At 46.7% G+C, this 19726-nt stretch overlaps 3 protein-coding genes across 4 annotated transcripts; 1 reads left to right on the forward strand and 2 right to left on the reverse strand.

Annotated features, from left to right (window-relative positions):
- Positions 1–1201: 1201 nt before the first annotated feature.
- On the reverse strand, positions 1202–9660 carry LOC136752396 (zinc finger protein 391-like). Its single transcript, XM_066707697.1, has 2 exons — positions 9305–9660; positions 1202–2760 (listed from the first exon to the last, which is right to left on the reverse strand). Exons 1-2 carry the CDS (start codon positions 9324–9326, stop codon positions 1274–1276), a joined length of 1509 nt encoding a protein of 502 aa, XP_066563794.1. The 5' UTR covers positions 9327–9660; the 3' UTR covers positions 1202–1273.
- A 3424-nt stretch (positions 9661–13084) lies between these two features.
- Positions 13085–15325, reverse strand: timm29 (translocase of inner mitochondrial membrane 29). Its single transcript, XM_066707699.1, has 2 exons — positions 15214–15325; positions 13085–13933 (listed from the first exon to the last, which is right to left on the reverse strand). The coding sequence occupies exons 1-2, from the start codon at positions 15308–15310 to the stop codon at positions 13284–13286; spliced, it is 747 nt and encodes a 248-aa protein (XP_066563796.1). The 5' UTR covers positions 15311–15325; the 3' UTR covers positions 13085–13283.
- A 1710-nt stretch (positions 15326–17035) lies between these two features.
- On the forward strand, positions 17036–19718 carry yipf2 (Yip1 domain family, member 2). 2 transcript variants are annotated; one of them, XM_066707703.1, is made up of 10 exons: positions 17036–17152; positions 17628–17780; positions 17902–17955; positions 18154–18287; positions 18366–18446; positions 18525–18612; positions 18689–18805; positions 18907–19070; positions 19140–19322; positions 19399–19718. In XM_066707703.1, the coding sequence occupies exons 3-10, from the start codon at positions 17925–17927 to the stop codon at positions 19483–19485; spliced, it is 885 nt and encodes a 294-aa protein (XP_066563800.1). In that variant the 5' UTR covers positions 17036–17152; positions 17628–17780; positions 17902–17924; the 3' UTR covers positions 19486–19718. The 2 variants fall into 2 exon arrangements, with proteins under 2 accessions (XP_066563800.1, XP_066563801.1); XM_066707704.1 differs by lacking the exon at positions 17036–17152 and adding an exon at positions 17189–17512.
- Positions 19719–19726: the final 8 nt, after the last annotated feature.

The raw sequence follows: 19726 nt of genomic DNA on the forward strand, positions 1-19726 counted from the left end.
ATGTGATAATAGAAAACAGGAGACACTTCTTCACACACAGAGAGGTGTCACAAACTCCCCAGTGATTAAAGATGAACTGGATAGGATCCCTCAGTTATTAATGGACACCTCTCCTTGATTGCAAACTTTCTTATGATATCTTGGCTAAGGGTGTCTGCTAATCAAGTAATAATAAGAAGCACAGATTAAAAACTCAGTCTGTATAGCCACTACAGAATTAACAGAACAATCTAACAACTGAAAAGCCTGGAGAAGAGTAACAGACAGACAGGCTCTTGGGATTGTGTGCTGCTGTGCTCATTGCCGTCCTTACCACCAGCTACTGAGAAGAAGCTGTGTACAAGCAAAGCAGTTCATCTGGATACCCCTAAATTTCTTTTTTTAATGACAGTTGGTATTAACTAAATTGTGGGATAACACAGTTTAAATTATTAATTCTGTGCATCACCTTGGATACCATGTAATAATAATACATACCAATAGTTTTCAATCTAAAATTCTCAATTTATAGTTTTAGCTGACATTGACAGCCTTGACAAACTTGGCAAAGGAACAACTCCTTTCTTCACCCGCCTCCCCAGTCCTGTCCCAACTCCAAAACAGACAAGACATCATTAGAAGAGGACTATGTCCATCACAGTAATCCGATATGCCGATATGCCGTTTCTTTACTTGATACACAAACGTACATGGCATTACCGTACAGTATGAAAATGTTGATTCTTATACTTTGGAGACCCACAAAAACCAAACATACTTTAATATTTAACTTACGAGATTAAATTAAACAAAATGGCCAAAACAATTGTTTTGCACGTTCCCATACAAGTTTAGTGTATTATTCTTTGCGAGTACTGTGTAGATAATCATTTGCAGTAGTTTAGAATATTGCTTGCATCGGAAACAACCGAACAGTCACTTTTGCAAGTAGATGTCGTGTTATTGTGTTCCACTTGTGATGTCACGCCCACTTCATGCATTTCACATCTCCAGAGCGTTCTGTATTTTTAAAACATATTGAGTATTTTGGAACTATCAAAGTGCTTTCATGCCATAAAAATGATTCATAATTGGGCAAGAAAGTGTAAGTGCACGAAGTAAGGGCCCACCAGTTTTCGTTGTCATGTCACGCGTGTTATACAGTGCATCTCTAGAAGACAATACCAGTTAGAGATTGACAAACCATGCAAGAAATCTTGGATGATGGTTAAAAACTTTAATAACGATAACAATAACAATAACGCCCACCCAAGAACATCTTCCCACACTGGTGTTATGGTCTCTTTCCTGTGTGAGTGCGCTGGTGTCTCCTGAAACTAGATGCATCAGAGAAACTCTTCCCACACTCGTCACAGCTGTAGGGTCGCTCTCCTGTGTGAATGCGCTGGTGTTTTTTGAGATGAGAGGAATCATAGAAGCCCTTCCCACACTTGTCACAGCTGTACGGCCTCTCTCCTGTGTGAATGCGATGGTGTGTTTTGAGATAAGAGGAACCAGAGAAGCTCTTTCCACACTGGGCACAGCTGTACGGCCGCACTCCTGTGTGAATGCGCTGGTGTTTGTGGACGGAAGCTAACTGAACAAAGCTTTTCCCACACTGCGCACAGCAGAATGGTCTCTCTCCGGTATGAAGGCGCTGGTGTGTGTTGAGGCTAGATGCGTACACAAAGCGCTTCCCACACTGGCCACAGTGGTACGGTTTCTCTCTTGTATGGACGCGTTGGTGTATGTCGAGGTGTACTGCCTGAGAGAAGCCCTTCCCACACTTGTCACAGCTGTATGGCCTCTCTCCTGTGTGAATGCGCTCATGCTTCTTGAGATTAGAGGAATTAGAGAAGCTCTTCCCACACTGGGCACAGCCGAATGGTCTCTCTCCTGTGTGAACACGCTGGTGTGCACGGAGGTGTACTGCCTGAGAGAAGCTCTTCCCACACTGTACACAGTGGAACGTCTTCTCTCTGAGGGTGCGGTGCTGCTTAATAATATCTGATGCCCCCGTGAGGCTCTTCCTACTCTGGGGCTGGCGATGGGGACGCTGTTGTTCATGCTGCAATGGTAAGGAGGGGGAGGAGCGAGGTGGTCTAGGGGGTCTGGGACGCAGCTGTCTGCGCTGTGATGATGGGCTCTCCCCACTCACTGCACTGTCACTCCCCCCACTGAGCCCGGACCTCAAGGCAGCAGACTCTGGGTGACACTGTCCAGCTACAGGGACCTCAGGTCCCGGGTCACAGGCACGGTCTATAATCTTGTCAAATTTGAGATTACCGAGTGCGTCTCTGAAGGGAGTCTGTGTGCTTGTCTCCAATGTGTAAACAGACTCCAGTGTATCGTCCTCCGTTTTGATGTGAACATATAGCAGACTGGGTCCACACTGTGTTCTGGTAGAGCCCGGCTCAGCACCAGCTGCACTGGGTCCACACTCAGATCCCAGAGACTGGGTCCTGCAGAGATCCACAGTGTGGGTGCAGTCCTGCTTAGGGTCACTTTTTATGATCATTGACCCTGCGGTGTCAGATGCCAGCGCCCTGAGTCCCTGTGTCAACCCCTCAGTGTGTGGCTCTGCCATGTGGCCAGACTCCTGTCCCCTGAGTTCCTCCTCACTCTGTCTGCTCCTGGGCTGCTCACTCAGCCCCTGGGTGCCTTCAGTAGCTGTGGGCTCTGTGTCCTGACTCAGACTGGAGCCCCCCTCCTGCTCCCAGTGCTGCTGCTCAATGGGAGCCCTTTCCCCAGAGTCAGGGAGAGCGCTGGCCTCTACAGCTCCTGGGGGAGAGACGACACAGGAGAGCAATACTGAGAACAGCAGCTCTGAAAACTCACACAGTTCATGCAATTCCTACACAAGTCATTATATCAGAACATCATTCAGAAGTGCTAATAAAGTGTCCAATCAGCATTTAAACTGGGAGCATGTATGAAGTCAGACAGTGAGAGCACAGCCTGGAGCTCGTATATGGAAATACTATTTTATTTAAGTATTTTACATTACAAAAACATTCAAACTTTAATACTTATGATTAAAAAAATTAAAATCCAGTTCTAAAATCATCTCTAACATTAAAATCATAAGTGATTCAAAACCAAAATGCAAAATGAACTCAAAGTGGACAGGTGCATTAAAGCAATGGCAAACTTCCAAACCAACAACAATTTAACAAAAGCATCTAATGCAATGACAATTAACGAAAAATGCAAAACCATCTGATGCATTTAAAGAAAATAGAACGGTCAATGCATTAGATAAACAAATAAAACCACCAATAATCAATTCCACAAATAAAGTGCATTTTATAACCCTAAATTTAAAACCATAAATATTTTAAAATAAATAAAATCTATATTTGTGTAAAAGGTTAAAACTCAAATAAAATCACTTGGACTCGGGAGGGGGAGCAGGGGGAGTAGGGGGAGTATCCCTCCCCGGAGGTGAGATCCCATCATGGGATTCTGAGCTCCCCCAGATCAAGGATTTTCCAGTTCTTAAAGGCTTGCTCCTTGCTCCGTGGTTTTAAACTATTCTTTATGGTCAGAACATGACAAACACTTGCCAAACAGTGGATCATTTCACAAATCTGAGGTAAAACATTAAAAACAATTATAATAAAATATTTTTTCAACATAAAAATATGCATGAGTATAATTAAGTAAAATTAAGTAAGTAAATTAAAAATAATAAAAGTGTTGTTTGCAGTAAAAAATCTGTAGTAAGAGTAATAAGTTAAAATACATATGTACTAGCACATATCTTGATGATGTTTACAATAATAAAAATAATAATAAATAGCAAATATTTTATTGTTCTTGTTCTTAAAGTAACATAATGCATGTCTGAATATAATGTTGTCTATACACGTTTAGCTCTTTCTAAAATCTCTTCCTAAGAAAAGTGTATTTGGGTCAATGACGTGACGCCTACATTTTCTGTCCAACTGCATTTTCTGAAGCTGTTCTTCACATTGATTTTTCTGAAAACTATCCCTGCAAGATGAGTACAAAAATACAAGCTTATCATTTAGGAGGCAGCTGAAAGCAGGCCACAATACACACTTCTGTCCTCTATACAGTCCATGGCACCAAATCGTATGCCACACTCTCAGACAGCCTGCGCTATGATGAGCGGGCAGTGTGGGCACACCTGGAGCCCATACTGAAAGAGCTTCGAGCAACCTGCCCACAGATTACAGTTCTACATATAATCAGTGATGGACCCGTTACACAGTACAAGAACAAAGCAAACTTCTACCTCCTTAGTACTGTGCCTTTCCTTTCTGGGTTCAAGCACGTTACATGGAACGATTCAGAAAAGTCCCATGGAAAGTGTGCCCCAGATGGCATTGGTGGTGCCATAAAGAGGGATGCAGATCTCTACATTCAACGAGAAGGCGAGCTGCAGACTCCACTGGACTTGTATGAAATGCTAGCCAAAAAATCAGGGTCAACTATTACTCACCATTGGGTAAGCAAAGAGAGCATTCAGAAGTATGATTAGCTAATTCTAGGCAAATTGACGGCTGTGAGGGGCACCTTAAAAATACACCAGGTTTTGTCTTCACAAGCTGCACAAATTAGTCATAGGGAGATGTCATGCTTCTGCAAGCATGCAGAAATGAAGACATGCATATGTTACCAGCCAGTGAAAGTAGACCTGAGGGACACCATGTGCCACACTGAGGATCCCTCAAGCACTCCTGAGCCACCAAGGGAACAAGCTAGTCTTCCAGACTAGAGTGGCAAGTTTGTTATTGTAACCTATGACGAGCTTCCATATGTAGGCCAGGTCCTTGAGGTTGTGCGAGAGGAAGTCCAGGTTAGCTCCATGCGGCAGTCAGGTGAAAAGAACTTATTCATGTGGCCACAAACTCCAGATGTCATTTTCTATTGTAAGAAAGATGTTCATGTTGTCATCTCAGAACCTGAGCCAGCAACCTCACGCTACTCTAAGTTGAGCAGCCAAGATTAATTTTTTGTTTGGAATTTATCATTAATTCATGTCTTCAAATAGATTTGTAACTATATGAGGTCTTCATGTCATTTGGAGTGACCACTAATCATGTGGTGCGACCAATAATAGCAATAACTGTATTAAATTCAAAATATCAAATTTCTGTGGCTGAAATATTAATAACTGATACAGTATGCTTAAGTGAATGGTACTTTTGACTGTGACATTGTAGAACAAAAATATGAGATTATTATTTATAAAAACTCACACAAATACAAATACTTTGTTACTAAACACTTTATATTACTGAGAACTTGTTAAAAATGTTAAGCATGTTAAGGAAAATTAATGAATTTTAAGATAAATCGCACCATATGACATTTTTTAAGGCCACGGCCAATTCATTTAGATGAAAAAACACTAAAATCACTTAATTTAAAATGTTAATATGAATTTATGTGTACACAACATTCTTAATGGTTTGAACAATTGCAATAGATATTCTTATTTTTTGTATTTTAAAATTGGCCTGTAGCGGTCTCCAATCATGTAAAGCAGAAAGAATAAAATAAACACAAACGTCGTAGTGTTGTTTTCGGTCTTTGTTTTTAAAACGAAACAAACCAAACCCACAATCACTCTGCTCCTCCCACAACAAATGCACTTCCAACACGGCCGGGTTTCACATACAGCTCTGGGGCGCTGACGGCACTGCCAGTGGAGCTAAGGCACAAGTGTGTTTAGTGGGTGTATACCTCTCCACGGGCATACTGTCACTTCTCTGCATGTTCCTGCTGCGTCACAGAGGTGAATTGGACTGCTGTACCGAATTATCAACATTATTGAAAATTAATCTAAACGTCTTTATATTGTTATTGAGGGAAGTAATTACCTCGATAATTATTGATATTGATTTATTGCCCAGCCCTACTTGGGAGTCAGAACTGGGGTAAAGTTCCAAGCAGTGCAGTTTAGTTTAAATCTTTGTGGAATAAATATGTTTTTGAAAGCTGAAGTCACTGGTTTTTACTGTTAGGGTTTAAACAGATTTATGCTGAATAACAGACTTAAATCTGCATTTAAACAAGCTGCTGTCATCCCACTCCTCAAGAAACCAACCCTTGACCCCACCTCTCCTCAGAACTTCTCCCTACTCCCCTTCCTCTCAAAGACTCTCAAGCGGGCGTTCCACCGTCAGCTCTCTGATTTTCTGTCCCAACACTCACTTTTGGATCCTCTGCAATCCGGCTTCCGCACAGCTCACTCCACTCGCTCCCTGGACCCCCTCATCATATCCCATGGTTTCTCCTACCACTTCTACGCAGATGATGCCCAGATCTTCCTGTCTTTTCCCTCTTCTGACCCTCTCAACCCCCCTCGCATCTCTTCCCGTTTGTCTTCTATCTCCACCTGGATGCACTCGCACCACCTCAAGCTCAACCTCTCCAAATCGGATCTCCTGTTTTTCCCCCACTCTTCCTCACCTTCTGCTGATCTCTCCATCTCGATCCCCTTGGAATCCACAACACACTCTCCTTCTTCTTCCACTAAAAATCTAGGAGTCACCCTCGATTATGCGCTCTCCTACACCCAGCACATCACCACGCTGACACGCACCTGTAGGTTCTTCCTGAGCAACATACGCTGAATCCGTCCCTTCCTCACCAACTACTCGACTCAGCTGCTTGTCCAGTCACTGGTCCTCTCCTGCCTGGACTACTGCACCTCCCTCCTGGCCGGCCTGCCTGCATCTACTACCCGCCCACTCCAGCTCATCCAGAACTCTGCGGCTCGTCTGGTATTCTCTCTGATTCGCACACGCTACCCCACTGCTCTGCTCCCTCCACTGGCTCCCGATACCGGCACACATTCAGTTCAAGACTTTGACCCTCACCTACCGCTGTCTCGACCACACTGCACCAAGTTACCTTCAGTCACTCGTCTCTCCATACATCCCCTCCAGACCACTGCGTTCCTCCAGTGCCAGAAGACTAACTCTGCCTCCTCTCCACTCTCCTTCCTCCAGAGCTGCTCCTTCTCATCCCTGAACCCTAAATGGTGGAACGACCTGCCCACTGAAGTCAAAACAGCGAGTCCTTGACCTCATTCCAGCGCTTACTCAAGACGCATCTTTTCAGACAGTACTTGTAATATTAGTCCTTTTATCCCCATTAGATAGCACTTCACAGTTCTTATAATGCTTCTTGCATTATTGATTGTTTTCCTCCTTGCTCCCTTTCCCGTAGCCCTAGTCTGTAACCCGACATCTTGACAGCACTTAGCTTTCACCGTCCAGGATGTAGGAAGTCTCTTACTGTACTTGTGTAAATTGTAAATTGGAATTTGTAAAATGTATTATTTTGAATTGCTGTTTTAGCAAAATTGAATTTGTAATGATTGATGCCTTGTACTTCACTGTATTTTTGCACTTTGTTTTGCACTTATGTTGTAAGTCGCCCTGGATAAGGGCGTCTGCCAAGAAATAATAAAAAAAAAATAATAATAATAATAATAATAATAATAATAATAATAATAATTTTCGTAACGTAAGTAGTGTCCATCCGCGTACTTTTCGCTTACTATTATATTCATTCTATGTATCTGGACGCACCACTAATGGTGCTGTTTTGGTATACTCTTTAGGACGTGCCTTTGGACGCAGCGCTGCTGTAGGATACAGAAGTTCCCACCTTTGTAATCGCACACTGGCGATGAAAGGGATTCTTGTCCTTTCCGGGGTTGAAGGTGAACCAGGGATGGGGAGCCCGGTGTAGGATACAATAGTTCCCGGCCATACAAAACTTCCCACCCCCCTTTCCGGTTCCATCGCTTAGATTTCTACGCAGTGCTGAGCATGCACATTTTTAAACACGAAAACTCATATCAGCAAACTTGATTTCCCAGCGGCCACTGCGTATTGACCTCAAATGTAATGTTAGCTAGACAGTTGTAGAAATTGTTAAATATGTATCAAGGAAATAATACATAGATAGATAAAATAAAATGATTATATAATCATGATTTAAATACAGTGAGGGAAAAAAGTATTTGATCCCCTGCTGATTTTGTACGTTTGCCCACTGACAAAGAAATGATTAGTCTATAATTTTAATGCTAGGTGTATTTTAACAGTGAGAGACAGAATAACAACAGCAAAATCCAGAAAAACGCATTTCAAAAAAGTTATAAATTGATTTGCATGTTAATGAGGGAAATAAGTATTTGTATACAATTAGAAAGTTAAACCAAAAAATGTTTTGAAAACTATCATTTAATTAATTACTGAAGTAGTATCCTATAAAACTAGGAGGTGATATTAACGAACAGTGTATTTCAAAATTATTATTATTATTATTATTATTATTATTATTATTATTATTACTATTTTAATTAAATATACATACAAGAAAAGACTGCGTAGGTACTTTTTCAGACAAAGGCAAAGGCGCTGAATGCTGACGCTGAAGTGTGTCCCATTGAGCGCTTTTAGTTTCACCCTGCACCTACACCTTCCACACCCTAGTGCACACTGTGATGTCAGCACAACGTCACGCAAAGTGTACACTTGTCGAAGGGTGTAGGGAGAAAGTGTGCGATTTGGGACGCAGCCTAATAAGATCCTTCATGCCATGACTCAAGGTGATTCACCCCCTGACTAGGTGGCGCTGCTGCAGTGTCTCTGTGATTGGCATGTCTTTGTCACTCAGCGCTCGTTTGTTGTTTTAAAGCCGCGGCTGCTCCTGCGCAGTCCCTCTTAAGCAGCTGCGCGGCTGTGCAGACTTTGCAGCCGGTGGATGCGTCACATTGTGACATATTTTCCGGCTGAGTTCATGCAGACGGGTGACTTGGACAGTTTCGTCGCAGAGTCTGCAAAAAGTCTGCGCAGACTAGGCAAAGTATGCGTGTCGTGAACGCGGCCATTGTATCTACACCGGCCGCCCCACTGCTGCGCCCGGAGGACCCGTGTCGAGAGAGCACAGGGGTGGATGTGCTGCAGGAGCCGACTCTCAGTGCGTTGTTTTTGTCAGTGTTGTGTATCCAGTGGCGAAATCATAATTGAATATATACATTATACACACACACAGGCGGATTCCGAGTAACAAAACAGAGATGGATCCGTCTGAACATCCGGCTGGTCTTTAGCCCGACCGCACGCACAGTCAGACCCGAGGTGTGCAAACGCGTTTCTAGAGCCGAATCATAACCGTCCCGAGCAGCGGCCGCGCTGCAAGCGCACTCTCAGGGATGCAGCCTGCCGAACAAACGCGCTAAAACAAGACCACACAGATACATCACATTAAAACAGCGCACTTGTACGTTAGAAAAGTTACGTTTAAAGTTTGAACCACAAAACAGCCCACTCACCGTGACACAGGTTGCTCTCCATGTCTCGCTTTTTCCAGCCTGCAGCCCAGCTCAGTCCCGGCCTGGCGCGCTGCCGCTGGGGGCGTCTCCCTACTCTGGGCCGGCGACAACCCGGACGCGCAGCGGTTCATTGTGTCAGCAGTGAAATGACTGCAAACCTAAACGCACAAATGGGGTGCATTCCCGCAAAAGATAATCACGTAGGAGGGAACGGTTTGTCTGTTAATAGTGGGATCTTGTCAAACACGTTGCCTATTCCACATGGACGGGCACTTGTGTTGCTGCAGAAATCGCAGTCAGGATCCACAGATCCCGCACACCCGCCCGCAGAGGGCACACTGCCTTCCCCTGTGCGGAGCTGCGTTTGCATGGTCGGCTCCAGAATAATGTCCGGCTCAACAGAGCAGTGCCATGGCAAGCACAGTGATGAATCACAAAAAGGGCCGTTTTAAGGGCCACCACATCACATTAAAACAGCAATATTCCTGTGTCTCAATGTGTACCTTTTCATTGGAAATTAGATTACACTATACAATTATATTATTATACAGTACTTTATGATGTATTACTGTAATCACTACACACTATTATATAGGCTACTACTAACATTATACTGTATTATTATTATTGCATTTTAAACTATTTAGCCTACAATATATTGTGGTATGAAATGTAGTATCCTTTATATTTGGGTAATAGCACAACCAATTACACTAATTATGCAATTGCATCAAAGCTATCTGCTGTATTTATGTATTCATTAATTTAATTTGTGAATGGGCACACGTTAAATAAACCGTGTTTGCCTTGATTGTCTCTGCGGGGCTGTTATACAACAGACTGCACACCATTCACTAAACGACAGCCTGTAAGCAGTCATTGTTTCTGTACGTGAATTTCACTCCATGCTGCTAATAAAACTAATTTCTTCGTGATCGCACACGGCATTTGAGATTATATTTGCCGACACAGTGTATTTGATCTCCTCCCTGTCTAAAGTCAATCACACGTCTCCGCTTCTGAAAGAGAAGGATTTCCTTAGTGGGCGTGACGGACGTTACAGCCCCTGCGCGTCCGCCAGTGGAAACGGGGGAACAAGCACGAGGGGGATTGGCGGGATTGAACCCCCCTAATTAAGACTTGGACCCCCCCTGAAAGAGTCAAAAATAGAAGGGTGGCGGGGTCGAAACATGAATACACTCACCTAAAGGATTATTAGGAACACCATACTAATACTGTGTTTGACCCCCTTTCGCCTTCAGAACTGCCTTAATTCTAAGTGGCATTAATTCAACAAGGTGCTGAAAGCATTCTTTAGAAATGTTGGCCCATATTGATAGGATAGCATCTTGCAGTTGATGGAGATTTGTGGGATGCACAACCCCGAGAGCCCAGTGAAGTGAGCTCACCAGAGCAGGCATCACACTGAGCTCACTGTGACCTTTCCAACAGTGGAAACTTTCAGCTTCTACCACATCGCTTGGTAGTTTGTTCCAGATTGTGACTACTCTCTGTGTGAAGAAGTGTCTCCTGTTTTCTGTCTTGAATGCCTTGAAGCCCAATTTCCATGTGTGTCCCTGGGTGCGTGTGTCCCTGCTGATCTGGAAAAGCTCCCCTGGTTTGATGTGGTCGATGCCTTTCATGATTTTGAAGACTTGGATCGAGTCCCCACGTAGTCTCCTCTGTTCCAGGGTGAAAAGGTTCAGTTCCTCAGTCTCTCAGTAGGACTTTCCCTTCAGACCTGGAATAAGTCTGGTTGCTCTCCTCTGAACTGCCTCTAGAGCAGCGATATCCTTCTTGAAGTGTGGAGCCCAGAACTGCACACAGTATCCAGATGAGCTCTATACGGTGGACCTGAAGAGTAACTGCTGAAAAAATAAAACAGCTGCTGAAAAAATAAAGCAGGGGCTGCGAGATTTGCAGTGGCTGTGAGATTTGGAAGTGCTGAAAAAATAAAGCAGCTGCTTTATTATTATTCTTAAGCGTTAACAGAAAACAACCGTTAACAATTCCATCAGAAGGAGCCGTTTACTGATTTAATAGACAAGAGCATGAGCTAATTTGGGAAATGCAAAATTAGTGAGACGGCTTTAACAAATATGAATATCTCCAAAAAACTAAGAAACAATAATAAACAACACATAAATATAAGATAGTATTTTTATTTTAGGGGCAGCACGGTGGCGCTGGGTTCGGGTCTCGGCTCGGTGTCTGTCTGCGCGGTTTCCCCGGGTCTCCCGCTTCTTCTCACCGTCCGCCAGGTTGATCGACAAAGATAAACTGCCCGGCAATGGGCTGCGTCCCGTCCTGGTGTGTTGCTGTGTTCCTGCCGATCCCCAATGCCTGCCACAATTGCCTGAACAATTAATTGGACAAATTAAGTAACTGAGGACTCGGTTGGAACGAAAACCAGCTGCACACGGCCCTCCAGGAATTGAGTTTGAGACCCCTGCATCACTGGGATGTGGCTGTGGGAGGCAAGTTGTGGCTGGGATACAGAGACAATGCAGAGGTCATGAGGGCCATGTTAAGCTTAAAGAAAACTACTGCTGCCACCTTATTAGCGAAGGTGAGCGTCAACTTATTACACGATGAAGCCGTTGTAGGATACAATTGTTCCCATCCCCATTTCCAGTTACATCTCTGTGCAGCGCATGCGTATTTTTAAAAAGATGAAAAAAAAAAAAAATTCCCTGCTGTAATCTCTGTACCTTTTAGGCATCAATCATACGCACCTGACTACTGCCAACTAGGGATAGTTAGCAAACTTGTCAAATGTGCAGATGAAACTAAAATAGGTGGCTCAGCAGATACAATCTCGGCAGCACAGGCTATTCAGAGGGACTTAGATAATATTCAGTTGTGGGTGACACCTGGCAGATGAAATTCAATGTGGACAAGTGCAAAGTAATACATGCAGGTAACAAAAATGTCCACTATAACTACACTATGGGAGGAATAGAACTAGATGAAGTAACGCATGAGAAAGACCTAGGAGTCTATGTGGACTCCTCATTTTCTCCATCCAAACAGTGTGGGGAAGCAATAAAAAAGGCAAACACAATGCTAGGGTATATTGTCAAAAGTGTAGAATTGAGAACAAGGGCAGTGATGTTCAGACTGTACAATGCACTAGTTAGAGCTCATCTGGATACTGTGGACAGTTCTGGGCACCACACTTCAAGAAAGATATCGCTGCTCTAGAGGCAGTTCAGAGGAGAGCAACCAGACTTATTCCAGGTCTGAAGGGAACGTCCTACTGAGAGACTGAGGACCTGAACCTTTTCACCCTGGAACAGAGGAGACTACGTGGGGACTTGATCCAAGTCTTCAAAATCATGAAAGGCATCGACCACATCAAACCAGAGGAGCTTTTCCAGATCAGCAGGGACACACGCATCCGGGGACACAAATGGACATTTTTGGGAACTTGGCAATTTGGGAACATTCAAAAACAGACTGGATAGGATCCTTGGATCACTTAATTAATGGACACCAAACGAGCACGATGGGGCAAATGGGCTCCTCTCGATTGGACACTGTCTTATGATCTTATGTTATTGGCGCAGATGGTTTAAAAGACTTTATAACCCTTAGGGTGTGACTCTACTTTTCCTTTTCCATATGAAATCACATAAATCTCCACTATATATTTTAAGGACGAAACCCCCCTCACTGCCAGTCTGTTTCCTGCTTGTGCTGTTACTGTGAAAGGAAGGCTGATACCCCACTGCCACCCTGCCCATCTGCACACAGGACACAGGCACCTCACACAACACACACAGCTGAACATTTTATTGAAATGAATCTGAAAAGTATAGCATGAACTGTACAACAGGTCACCAGTAATGAGTGACAGTAACGTCTCCATCTCCAGGCTCTCAGCAGCTGTCAGTCAGGAGTGGCATCCCAGCGGCATTGCTATTGCGGGGCGCCCCGGGGCACAGTGTCCGAGGGGGGCTGCCTGCCGTGCGTGGCCTCAGGGCAGCGGTCGTGCCGCCGCACCGCCGCTCTCCCTCTGCTGCTCCCGCTCGGCACGGGCGACATCCTCGGGGCCGAGCTCGATGGGGTGCCGCGCCTCGCGGTGCAGCTGCTCGTTGCGCTCTGAGTGCAGGGCGGCGGGGGGCAGGGCGCGCAGGGCCGGGGGCAGGTGGCGGAACTCGTCCTCGTTCACGTCAAAGTCGCGCAGCTTCCGCTCCAGGACCCACCAGCGGCCCAGGCAGCCCAGGTCCAGCAGGCGGTCGGGCAGGGCGATCCAGCGTGGGCGCAGGGGGGGGCAGCGCGCCTCATACAGGCAGCTGTCGGGGTCGAAGGGGGCGCTGTAGGCCACGGTGACCAGGCCCAGGCTCAGGGTGCGCAGCCGGCCCTCGTCCTGCAGCCGCAGCAGCCCCCGCACGTGCCCGTCCGCCGCGCCGCTGCGCACCCAGGGCGACAGCAGCAGCAGGGCGTTGGACGCCTCCAGCAGCCGGCCCTGCAGGGAGGCGGGTCCGGGGTTGCTGCGATAACAGCCCCAGGCCCCGCCCAGCAGCGACACATACAGAGCCGCTCTGATTGGCCGCTCCCGAGTGCCCATGATGACATCACGACACGCATCACGGTAGTCGCTGAGCAGACCGCGGATCCACTGGCCTGAGTGGGAGACAGAGGCGGCGTTAGAACAGACAGAAACGTCCTACAGGCAGGGTCTCACAGACAATATATGTAAGACCTCAAATATTGTGTAAATTGGAATGTGTCAAATGTTTTATGGCTTGAACTGCACTGTGTTTTTGCACTTTGTATTGCGCTTATATTTTGTAAGTCGCCCTGGATAAGGGCATCTGCAAAGAAATAAATAATAATCATAATAACGGGGGCAGAGTGGAGACTGGAGTGCCATTCACAGGGCCCTGGGGCCACCCTGGGGCAACATATTCTGAGCCTTCAAGCTTCATCAAGCATTCAGGCTGTGGCAGACTTTCCTCTCTCTCTCGTAAACAAACCATTTCCCCAGATTCAGTGACTTCATCACTGAATATAATATATAACACACAACAACTTGCAATACTTTCACACAGCAGCCCTGTGATATCCAGAGCTGTCTCAAACCACCCCATTGTTTCATTATTTCTCTTTTGTTAAATTCTTAAACAACCTAAAGTAATCAGGAAATAAACTCCAGGCCCACGTGACAGCAGTTACTTCACATGTGCAGTTATTGTTGTTGTTAGTAGCAGAAGTACGTATGGTTTTAGTACCAGTGGTACCTGGGTCTTAAATACTTCACACTACTGCCTGTGTTCTGTCTATTTATAGCCAATGTAACTAATGATAAAGCTTTCTCTTTATAGTTTTCAAATCTCCCTGTTACAATGAATCTGTTCCATTTGTATTTTCATTAATTGTATGTAAAATTGATCAACATGATGCTCGGACCTCTACAGGCTACTGATGCTCAGTGTCATTGCCATACACATGCGTGTTCCAGAGCTGTCATGTCAGCGATTCTACAGAATATCGCTGGCCCGGTCATTCAGACCCACAAGCATGGTGTTGCAGTGACTGGACTCTTATTGTAGCTCACAGGGTGGGGGGTGCACAGGTCCTGCACAGGAGCTGCTCAAATACCACAATATCACACTTTAACACCTAATAGACACCGACACACCTCTGCAGAGCGACAGAGACCTCATGCCAAACTGACTGACTGTGCATACACTGACACACTACACAGACAGCGCTGATCCTACAGCAGCTCCACAAGCTGCAGACATATGCCCGACCTTTACAGAGGACCTGAAGCACAGCCTGCTCCGGAGCACAGGCACACAGGACACAGGACACACAGGGAGATAGGACACAGGGGCACAGGACAAACAGACACACACAAACAGAGGACACAGGACAGACGGACGGACGGACAGGCTCACCCACGCGGCCGCCCCCCTGTCCCCCCTGTCCCCCCTGTCCCCCGGCGGCTCGCGCGGCGCTCGAGCAGCTCCTCCTGCAGACGCGCGCTACGGCCATGTTCGCTCGCGCTGGTGGGACAGACGGTGGCCGGAAATCCGCTCTGCGCGCAACCATAGAAACTAATACTAGAAGAGTGTCCGCGGGATGCGCGCGCACTGCCGCCATCTTGAGTGGGCTTAGTGCATCGTTGCAAATGTAAACGACTACACTCAGGTAATAGAATCTAATTTTGACTGTTTTAATTAACAAACAATATGCAGCGGGTTAATAACTGTACTGTTTACAAATAAACACAAGCTTTTCAACTGTAAATATTGTATTACATATATTATTATTGCAATATTGATGGAACGATTGTGTGTTTTTCCTCAGTTTTTATTCTTTAAAAGTTGTACATATAAATATAGTTAAGCAGTTTATTTGAGGGTTTACACTCTTCATACCAACACAAATAAATTACACACTGATTATTAATTACAATAATACAAAGAAAACTATTGAAGACTAGTTTATTGTAATGTACAAAATAGATAGTCCCAAGGAAATCCATAATAATACATACAAAATATTGTACATCTGTATTTCTCTGAATGCACAGGTTTAATGTAGATTCTAAACCAGTGTATATATAATATTGTACACACACAAACAAAATTGTAATTAATTTGCTCAGTATGTGAGTATTTATGTGTCCTAACAATGAGTAGGAATAAAGATTTCTATTAATTAAAGATTATTAACGGATCGTAAAGCTACTTAATCTGATATGAACTGATTAAATGGGCCATTTTCTGATTACACTGTAAAGTATTAAGCTGGTGGAGCACGAAGGGAACTTTGATTGCATTAACTTCTGTGATTAGGACTGAATTCTCTCAACAGCGACTCCATGTTTGTTCTGCTGAGTCTGCAGCTCCAAAACCAAAGCTGTCCACACTGCGGCTGCACAGACCGTGACGTCCACGCAGACTCCCGTCTGTAATCTAGCGGCAGAGAAGAGTCGTGAACGCGGGGAACCGAGGGGATAACTGTCACGTCTGACACTCTCTCCTGACTCACCAGCCTGTCTTGTCCCATTATCTTTAACCACGACCTGACGCTGTATCGAGTTTGGGTTTTGCTAGAGTCTGCGGCTGCGTTCAGACCCTGGGAGCCTGCTGAGGGGTGTGGCCTGCGGGAGGGGGAGGAGGCTGCTGGATTACTTTACAGTGTAATCAGAAAATGGGCCATTTAATCAGTTCATATCAGATTAAGTAGCTTTACGATCCGTTAATAATCTTTAATTAATACAAATCTTTATTCCTACTCATTGTTGGGACACTTAAGGGTTAAATACTCACATACTGATCAAATTAATTACAACAGATTGTGTGTGTGCAATATTACATATACACTGGTTTCGAATCTACATTAAACCTGTGCATTCAGATAAATACACATGTACAATATTTTGTATGTATTATGGATTTCCTTGCCAGGTGTGCAATTTACAAATTCACATAATACGTGGAAATTAGGTTATAATGTATACGTACACCACTACACATGCATGATCTTTTATTTTTCAACTTGTCAATCTTTAAAATATTATATTTCTGTTGTACTTGTGAAATTCATAAGATCCTTCATGCCATGACTCAAGGTGATTCACCCCCTGACTAGGTGGCGCTGCTGCAGTGTCTCTGTGATTGGCATGTCTTTGTCACTCAGCGCTGGTTTGTTGTTTTGAAGCCGCGGCTGCTCCTGCGCAGTCCCTCTTAAGCAGCTGCGCGGCTGTGCAGACTTTGCAGCCGGTGGATGCGTCACATTGTGACATATTTTCCGGCTGAGTTCATGCAGACGGGTGACTTGGACAGTTTCGTCGCAGAGTCTGCATAAAGTCTGCGCAGACTCACCAAGGTATGCGTGTCGTGAACGCGGCCGCTGTGTGTATGTTGCTGGTCAGATGATCAAGTGCTGCCGTGTTGTATGCATCATTCGGGAGACCACAGCTGTGAAATGGCGGATGCTTGACGCGCTCTGTCAGGAGCTTCCAGCATCAATATAGACTCGGCTCTTTAAGCCAAATTGGCGAAACACGATCAGTTTGGTAATATTTTGCCCCGCACTGCAAGCCCTCCGCCGGGGAAACGCTCTGAGCGCCATTAAACCCCCTTGGCTTGACTGTACAAAGAGACTTCGTACATGGATTATTTATCATTGCATCGTACAGCGCTACACCTAGACAAGATGGCGTCTCTCTTTACATACCACAATGACGTAAGCCTATCTAGTCATTCTACATCTGTGTCTATCTCACTCTGGCTTCAATCCCCAGTCACCTGACAGGGTTGTGAATGTTGTTGTTTTTCGTTATCCGGGTTCTTGTCACAAGGGTGACGTGGAGGTAGTGACGCAGTGACACACAGTGGTGTGGACAGACGGACAGACGTGGGTCCGGCGGTTCATCGTACTGCTCTCAGTGACTCGGACCCTCTCTGATCGGGACCCAACCCGCCCACAGCGCAGCGCCATACGGGACACCGAGGTGAGCTCCTGGGAAAGCGGGGCAGTGGGTATTAAATACGGAGGCGGTAGTTATACCGGCGGCGCAGATATCCCCTCCGCTGTGAAGCACCGAGCGACGCGCTGTCGTTTTGTGTCCGCAGGATTGCCCGCTGAAGGGTGCGCCATGGCCAGCCCCGACGACCTGAAGTTCCAAGGTGAGTGTGGGGCCGGGAGTCTGTGCTGAGCAGTGATGACTGACATCTGCTGAAGAGTCTGCGTTTGTAAACACTGCAAAGTGGGGACAGCTTCTTTATTGTGAATTGTGCATCCCGAGCCCTGTGCTCGCTACTGCCTGAGCCGCTTCCATCACACCGGCCCAGGTCTGCACACTGATGCCCCTCTCCCTCCCCCAGAGTTCGAAGAGGCCGCAGACCTGCTGTCCGCTGACCCAGGTGCCTCCACCAACCCCATTCACAAACACACAGACGGGGACGGGGCCATAAAGCTTGACCTCTCGGAGGATGAGGACGCAGAGGAGAAGTCGGAGGTGAGGGTGGGTCTGAAGGCTCACAGGCTGCCCCGGTGTTGAGTGTGACCGTTACTAACCCCCTTGTGTGCTCTACAGCTGCTGAGTGGAGAGAGGCCCGCAGCCAGCTTCTGGACTTTCGAGTATTACCAGTCCTTCTTCAACATCGACACCATGCAGGTACAGTCACTCTCTCTCAGCGGCGCTCCTGCTGACTCACTCACTCACTCACTCACTCACTCACTCTCTCTCTCGCAGGTGCTGGACAGGATCAAAGGCTCCCTGCTGCCGTTGCCAGGGCGAAACTTTGTGAAACACCACCTCCGTAGCAACCCAGATCTGTATGGTATGACATGTGCACTGCCCCCCCGCGTACTGCCCCCCAGTGTCTCTCTTCCTCACTGCCCCTCTCTCTCTCTCAGGGCCATTCTGGATCTGTGCCACCCTGGTGTTCACTATGGCCATCAGCGGGAATTTCTCCACCTTCCTGTTGCGGAAGGGCGACCCTCAGTATCACTACAGGCCCCAGTTCCACAAGGGTGAGTGAGAGAGGAGGGAGGGAGAGACGCTGAGTGAGAGGGGGAGTGAGTGAGGCCGAGGGATAGAGAGAGAGATCGTGTCTGTCCGTCTGTCTCCGCAGTGTCCATCGCGGGGCTGGCGGTGTTCAGTTACTCCTGGCTCACCCCGCTGTGCGTGTGGGGGCTCCTCCAGTGGCGCAGCACCCGGCACGGCCGCAGCAGCTACTCCTTCCTGGAGACGGTCAGCGTGTACGGATACTCGCTGTTCATCTACATCCCCACAGCCGTGAGTCCGCCGCCGCCAATGTAACCCCCCCCACCCAGCGGATGCCATCCTGACCCACCCCTCTTGCAGGTGCTGTGGACCGTGCCGCTGGAGTGGCTGCGCTGGCTACTGATCCTGGGGGCCACGGCGGTGTCAGGCGCGGTGCTGCTGCTCAGCTTCTGGCCGCTCGTCCGCGATGACAGCAGGCCGGTGGCCCTCGCCACGCTGACGGGCATCGTCCTGGCACACGCGCTGCTTGCCATCGGCTGCAAGGTGAGCCCCCCCCCCCCCCGGTACCAACAGCAACCCCACCAGCCCACACTCTGACCCTCTCCCTCTCTCTCTGCAGCTCTATTTCTTCCAGACAGCCATTCACACAGTGACCCTTCCCTCAGAGGCCCCCCCCATAGCCAACCTCAACCTCACCCATGCCTAGGGCCCTGCTGCAGAGGAGTGGGGGGCTGAGGGGACGGGCAGGACTGGACAGAGCGCCACGGGACCCTGCGCTGCACGCGACAGTGGAGCCACACTGCCCAGGGCTCCCCAGCACAGAGGAGGACATGGCCACGATGCTTCTGCCTCGCAGCAGCCCAGGGGTGGGATTATTATAAAGAGAATAATATTTATGTTTGTTTTTTCTATGTTGAGATTAAAATGACATTTGCTGGAGTGGCGAG

This window comes from Amia ocellicauda, chromosome 7 (assembly GCF_036373705.1).
Source record: "Amia ocellicauda isolate fAmiCal2 chromosome 7, fAmiCal2.hap1, whole genome shotgun sequence".
NCBI classification, from domain to species: Eukaryota; Metazoa; Chordata; class Actinopteri; order Amiiformes; family Amiidae; genus Amia; species Amia ocellicauda.

Bases quoted from the DNA above. Each gene is read 5' to 3' on its own strand.
- LOC136752396 (XM_066707697.1), bottom strand. From the start codon at position 9,326: ATGGAGAGCAACCTGTGTCACG. The intron at 2,761-9,304 runs GTGAGTGGGCTG...TCTCTCCCCCAG, and splicing joins GGAGAGCAACCTGTGTCACG to GAGCTGTAGAGGCCAGCGCT.
- timm29 (XM_066707699.1), bottom strand. From the start codon at position 15,310: ATGGCCGTAGCGCGCGTCTGCAGGAGGAGCTGCTCGAGCGCCGCGCGA. The intron at 13,934-15,213 runs GTGAGCCTGTCC...TCTCCCACTCAG, and splicing joins ACAGGGGGGCGGCCGCGTGG to GCCAGTGGATCCGCGGTCTG.
- yipf2 (XM_066707703.1), top strand. From the start codon at position 17,925: ATGGCCAGCCCCGACGACCTGAAGTTCCAAG. The intron at 18,288-18,365 runs GTGAGGGTGGGT...TGTGCTCTACAG, and splicing joins ACGCAGAGGAGAAGTCGGAG to CTGCTGAGTGGAGAGAGGCC. The intron at 18,806-18,906 runs GTGAGTGAGAGA...CTGTCTCCGCAG, and splicing joins CAGGCCCCAGTTCCACAAGG to TGTCCATCGCGGGGCTGGCG.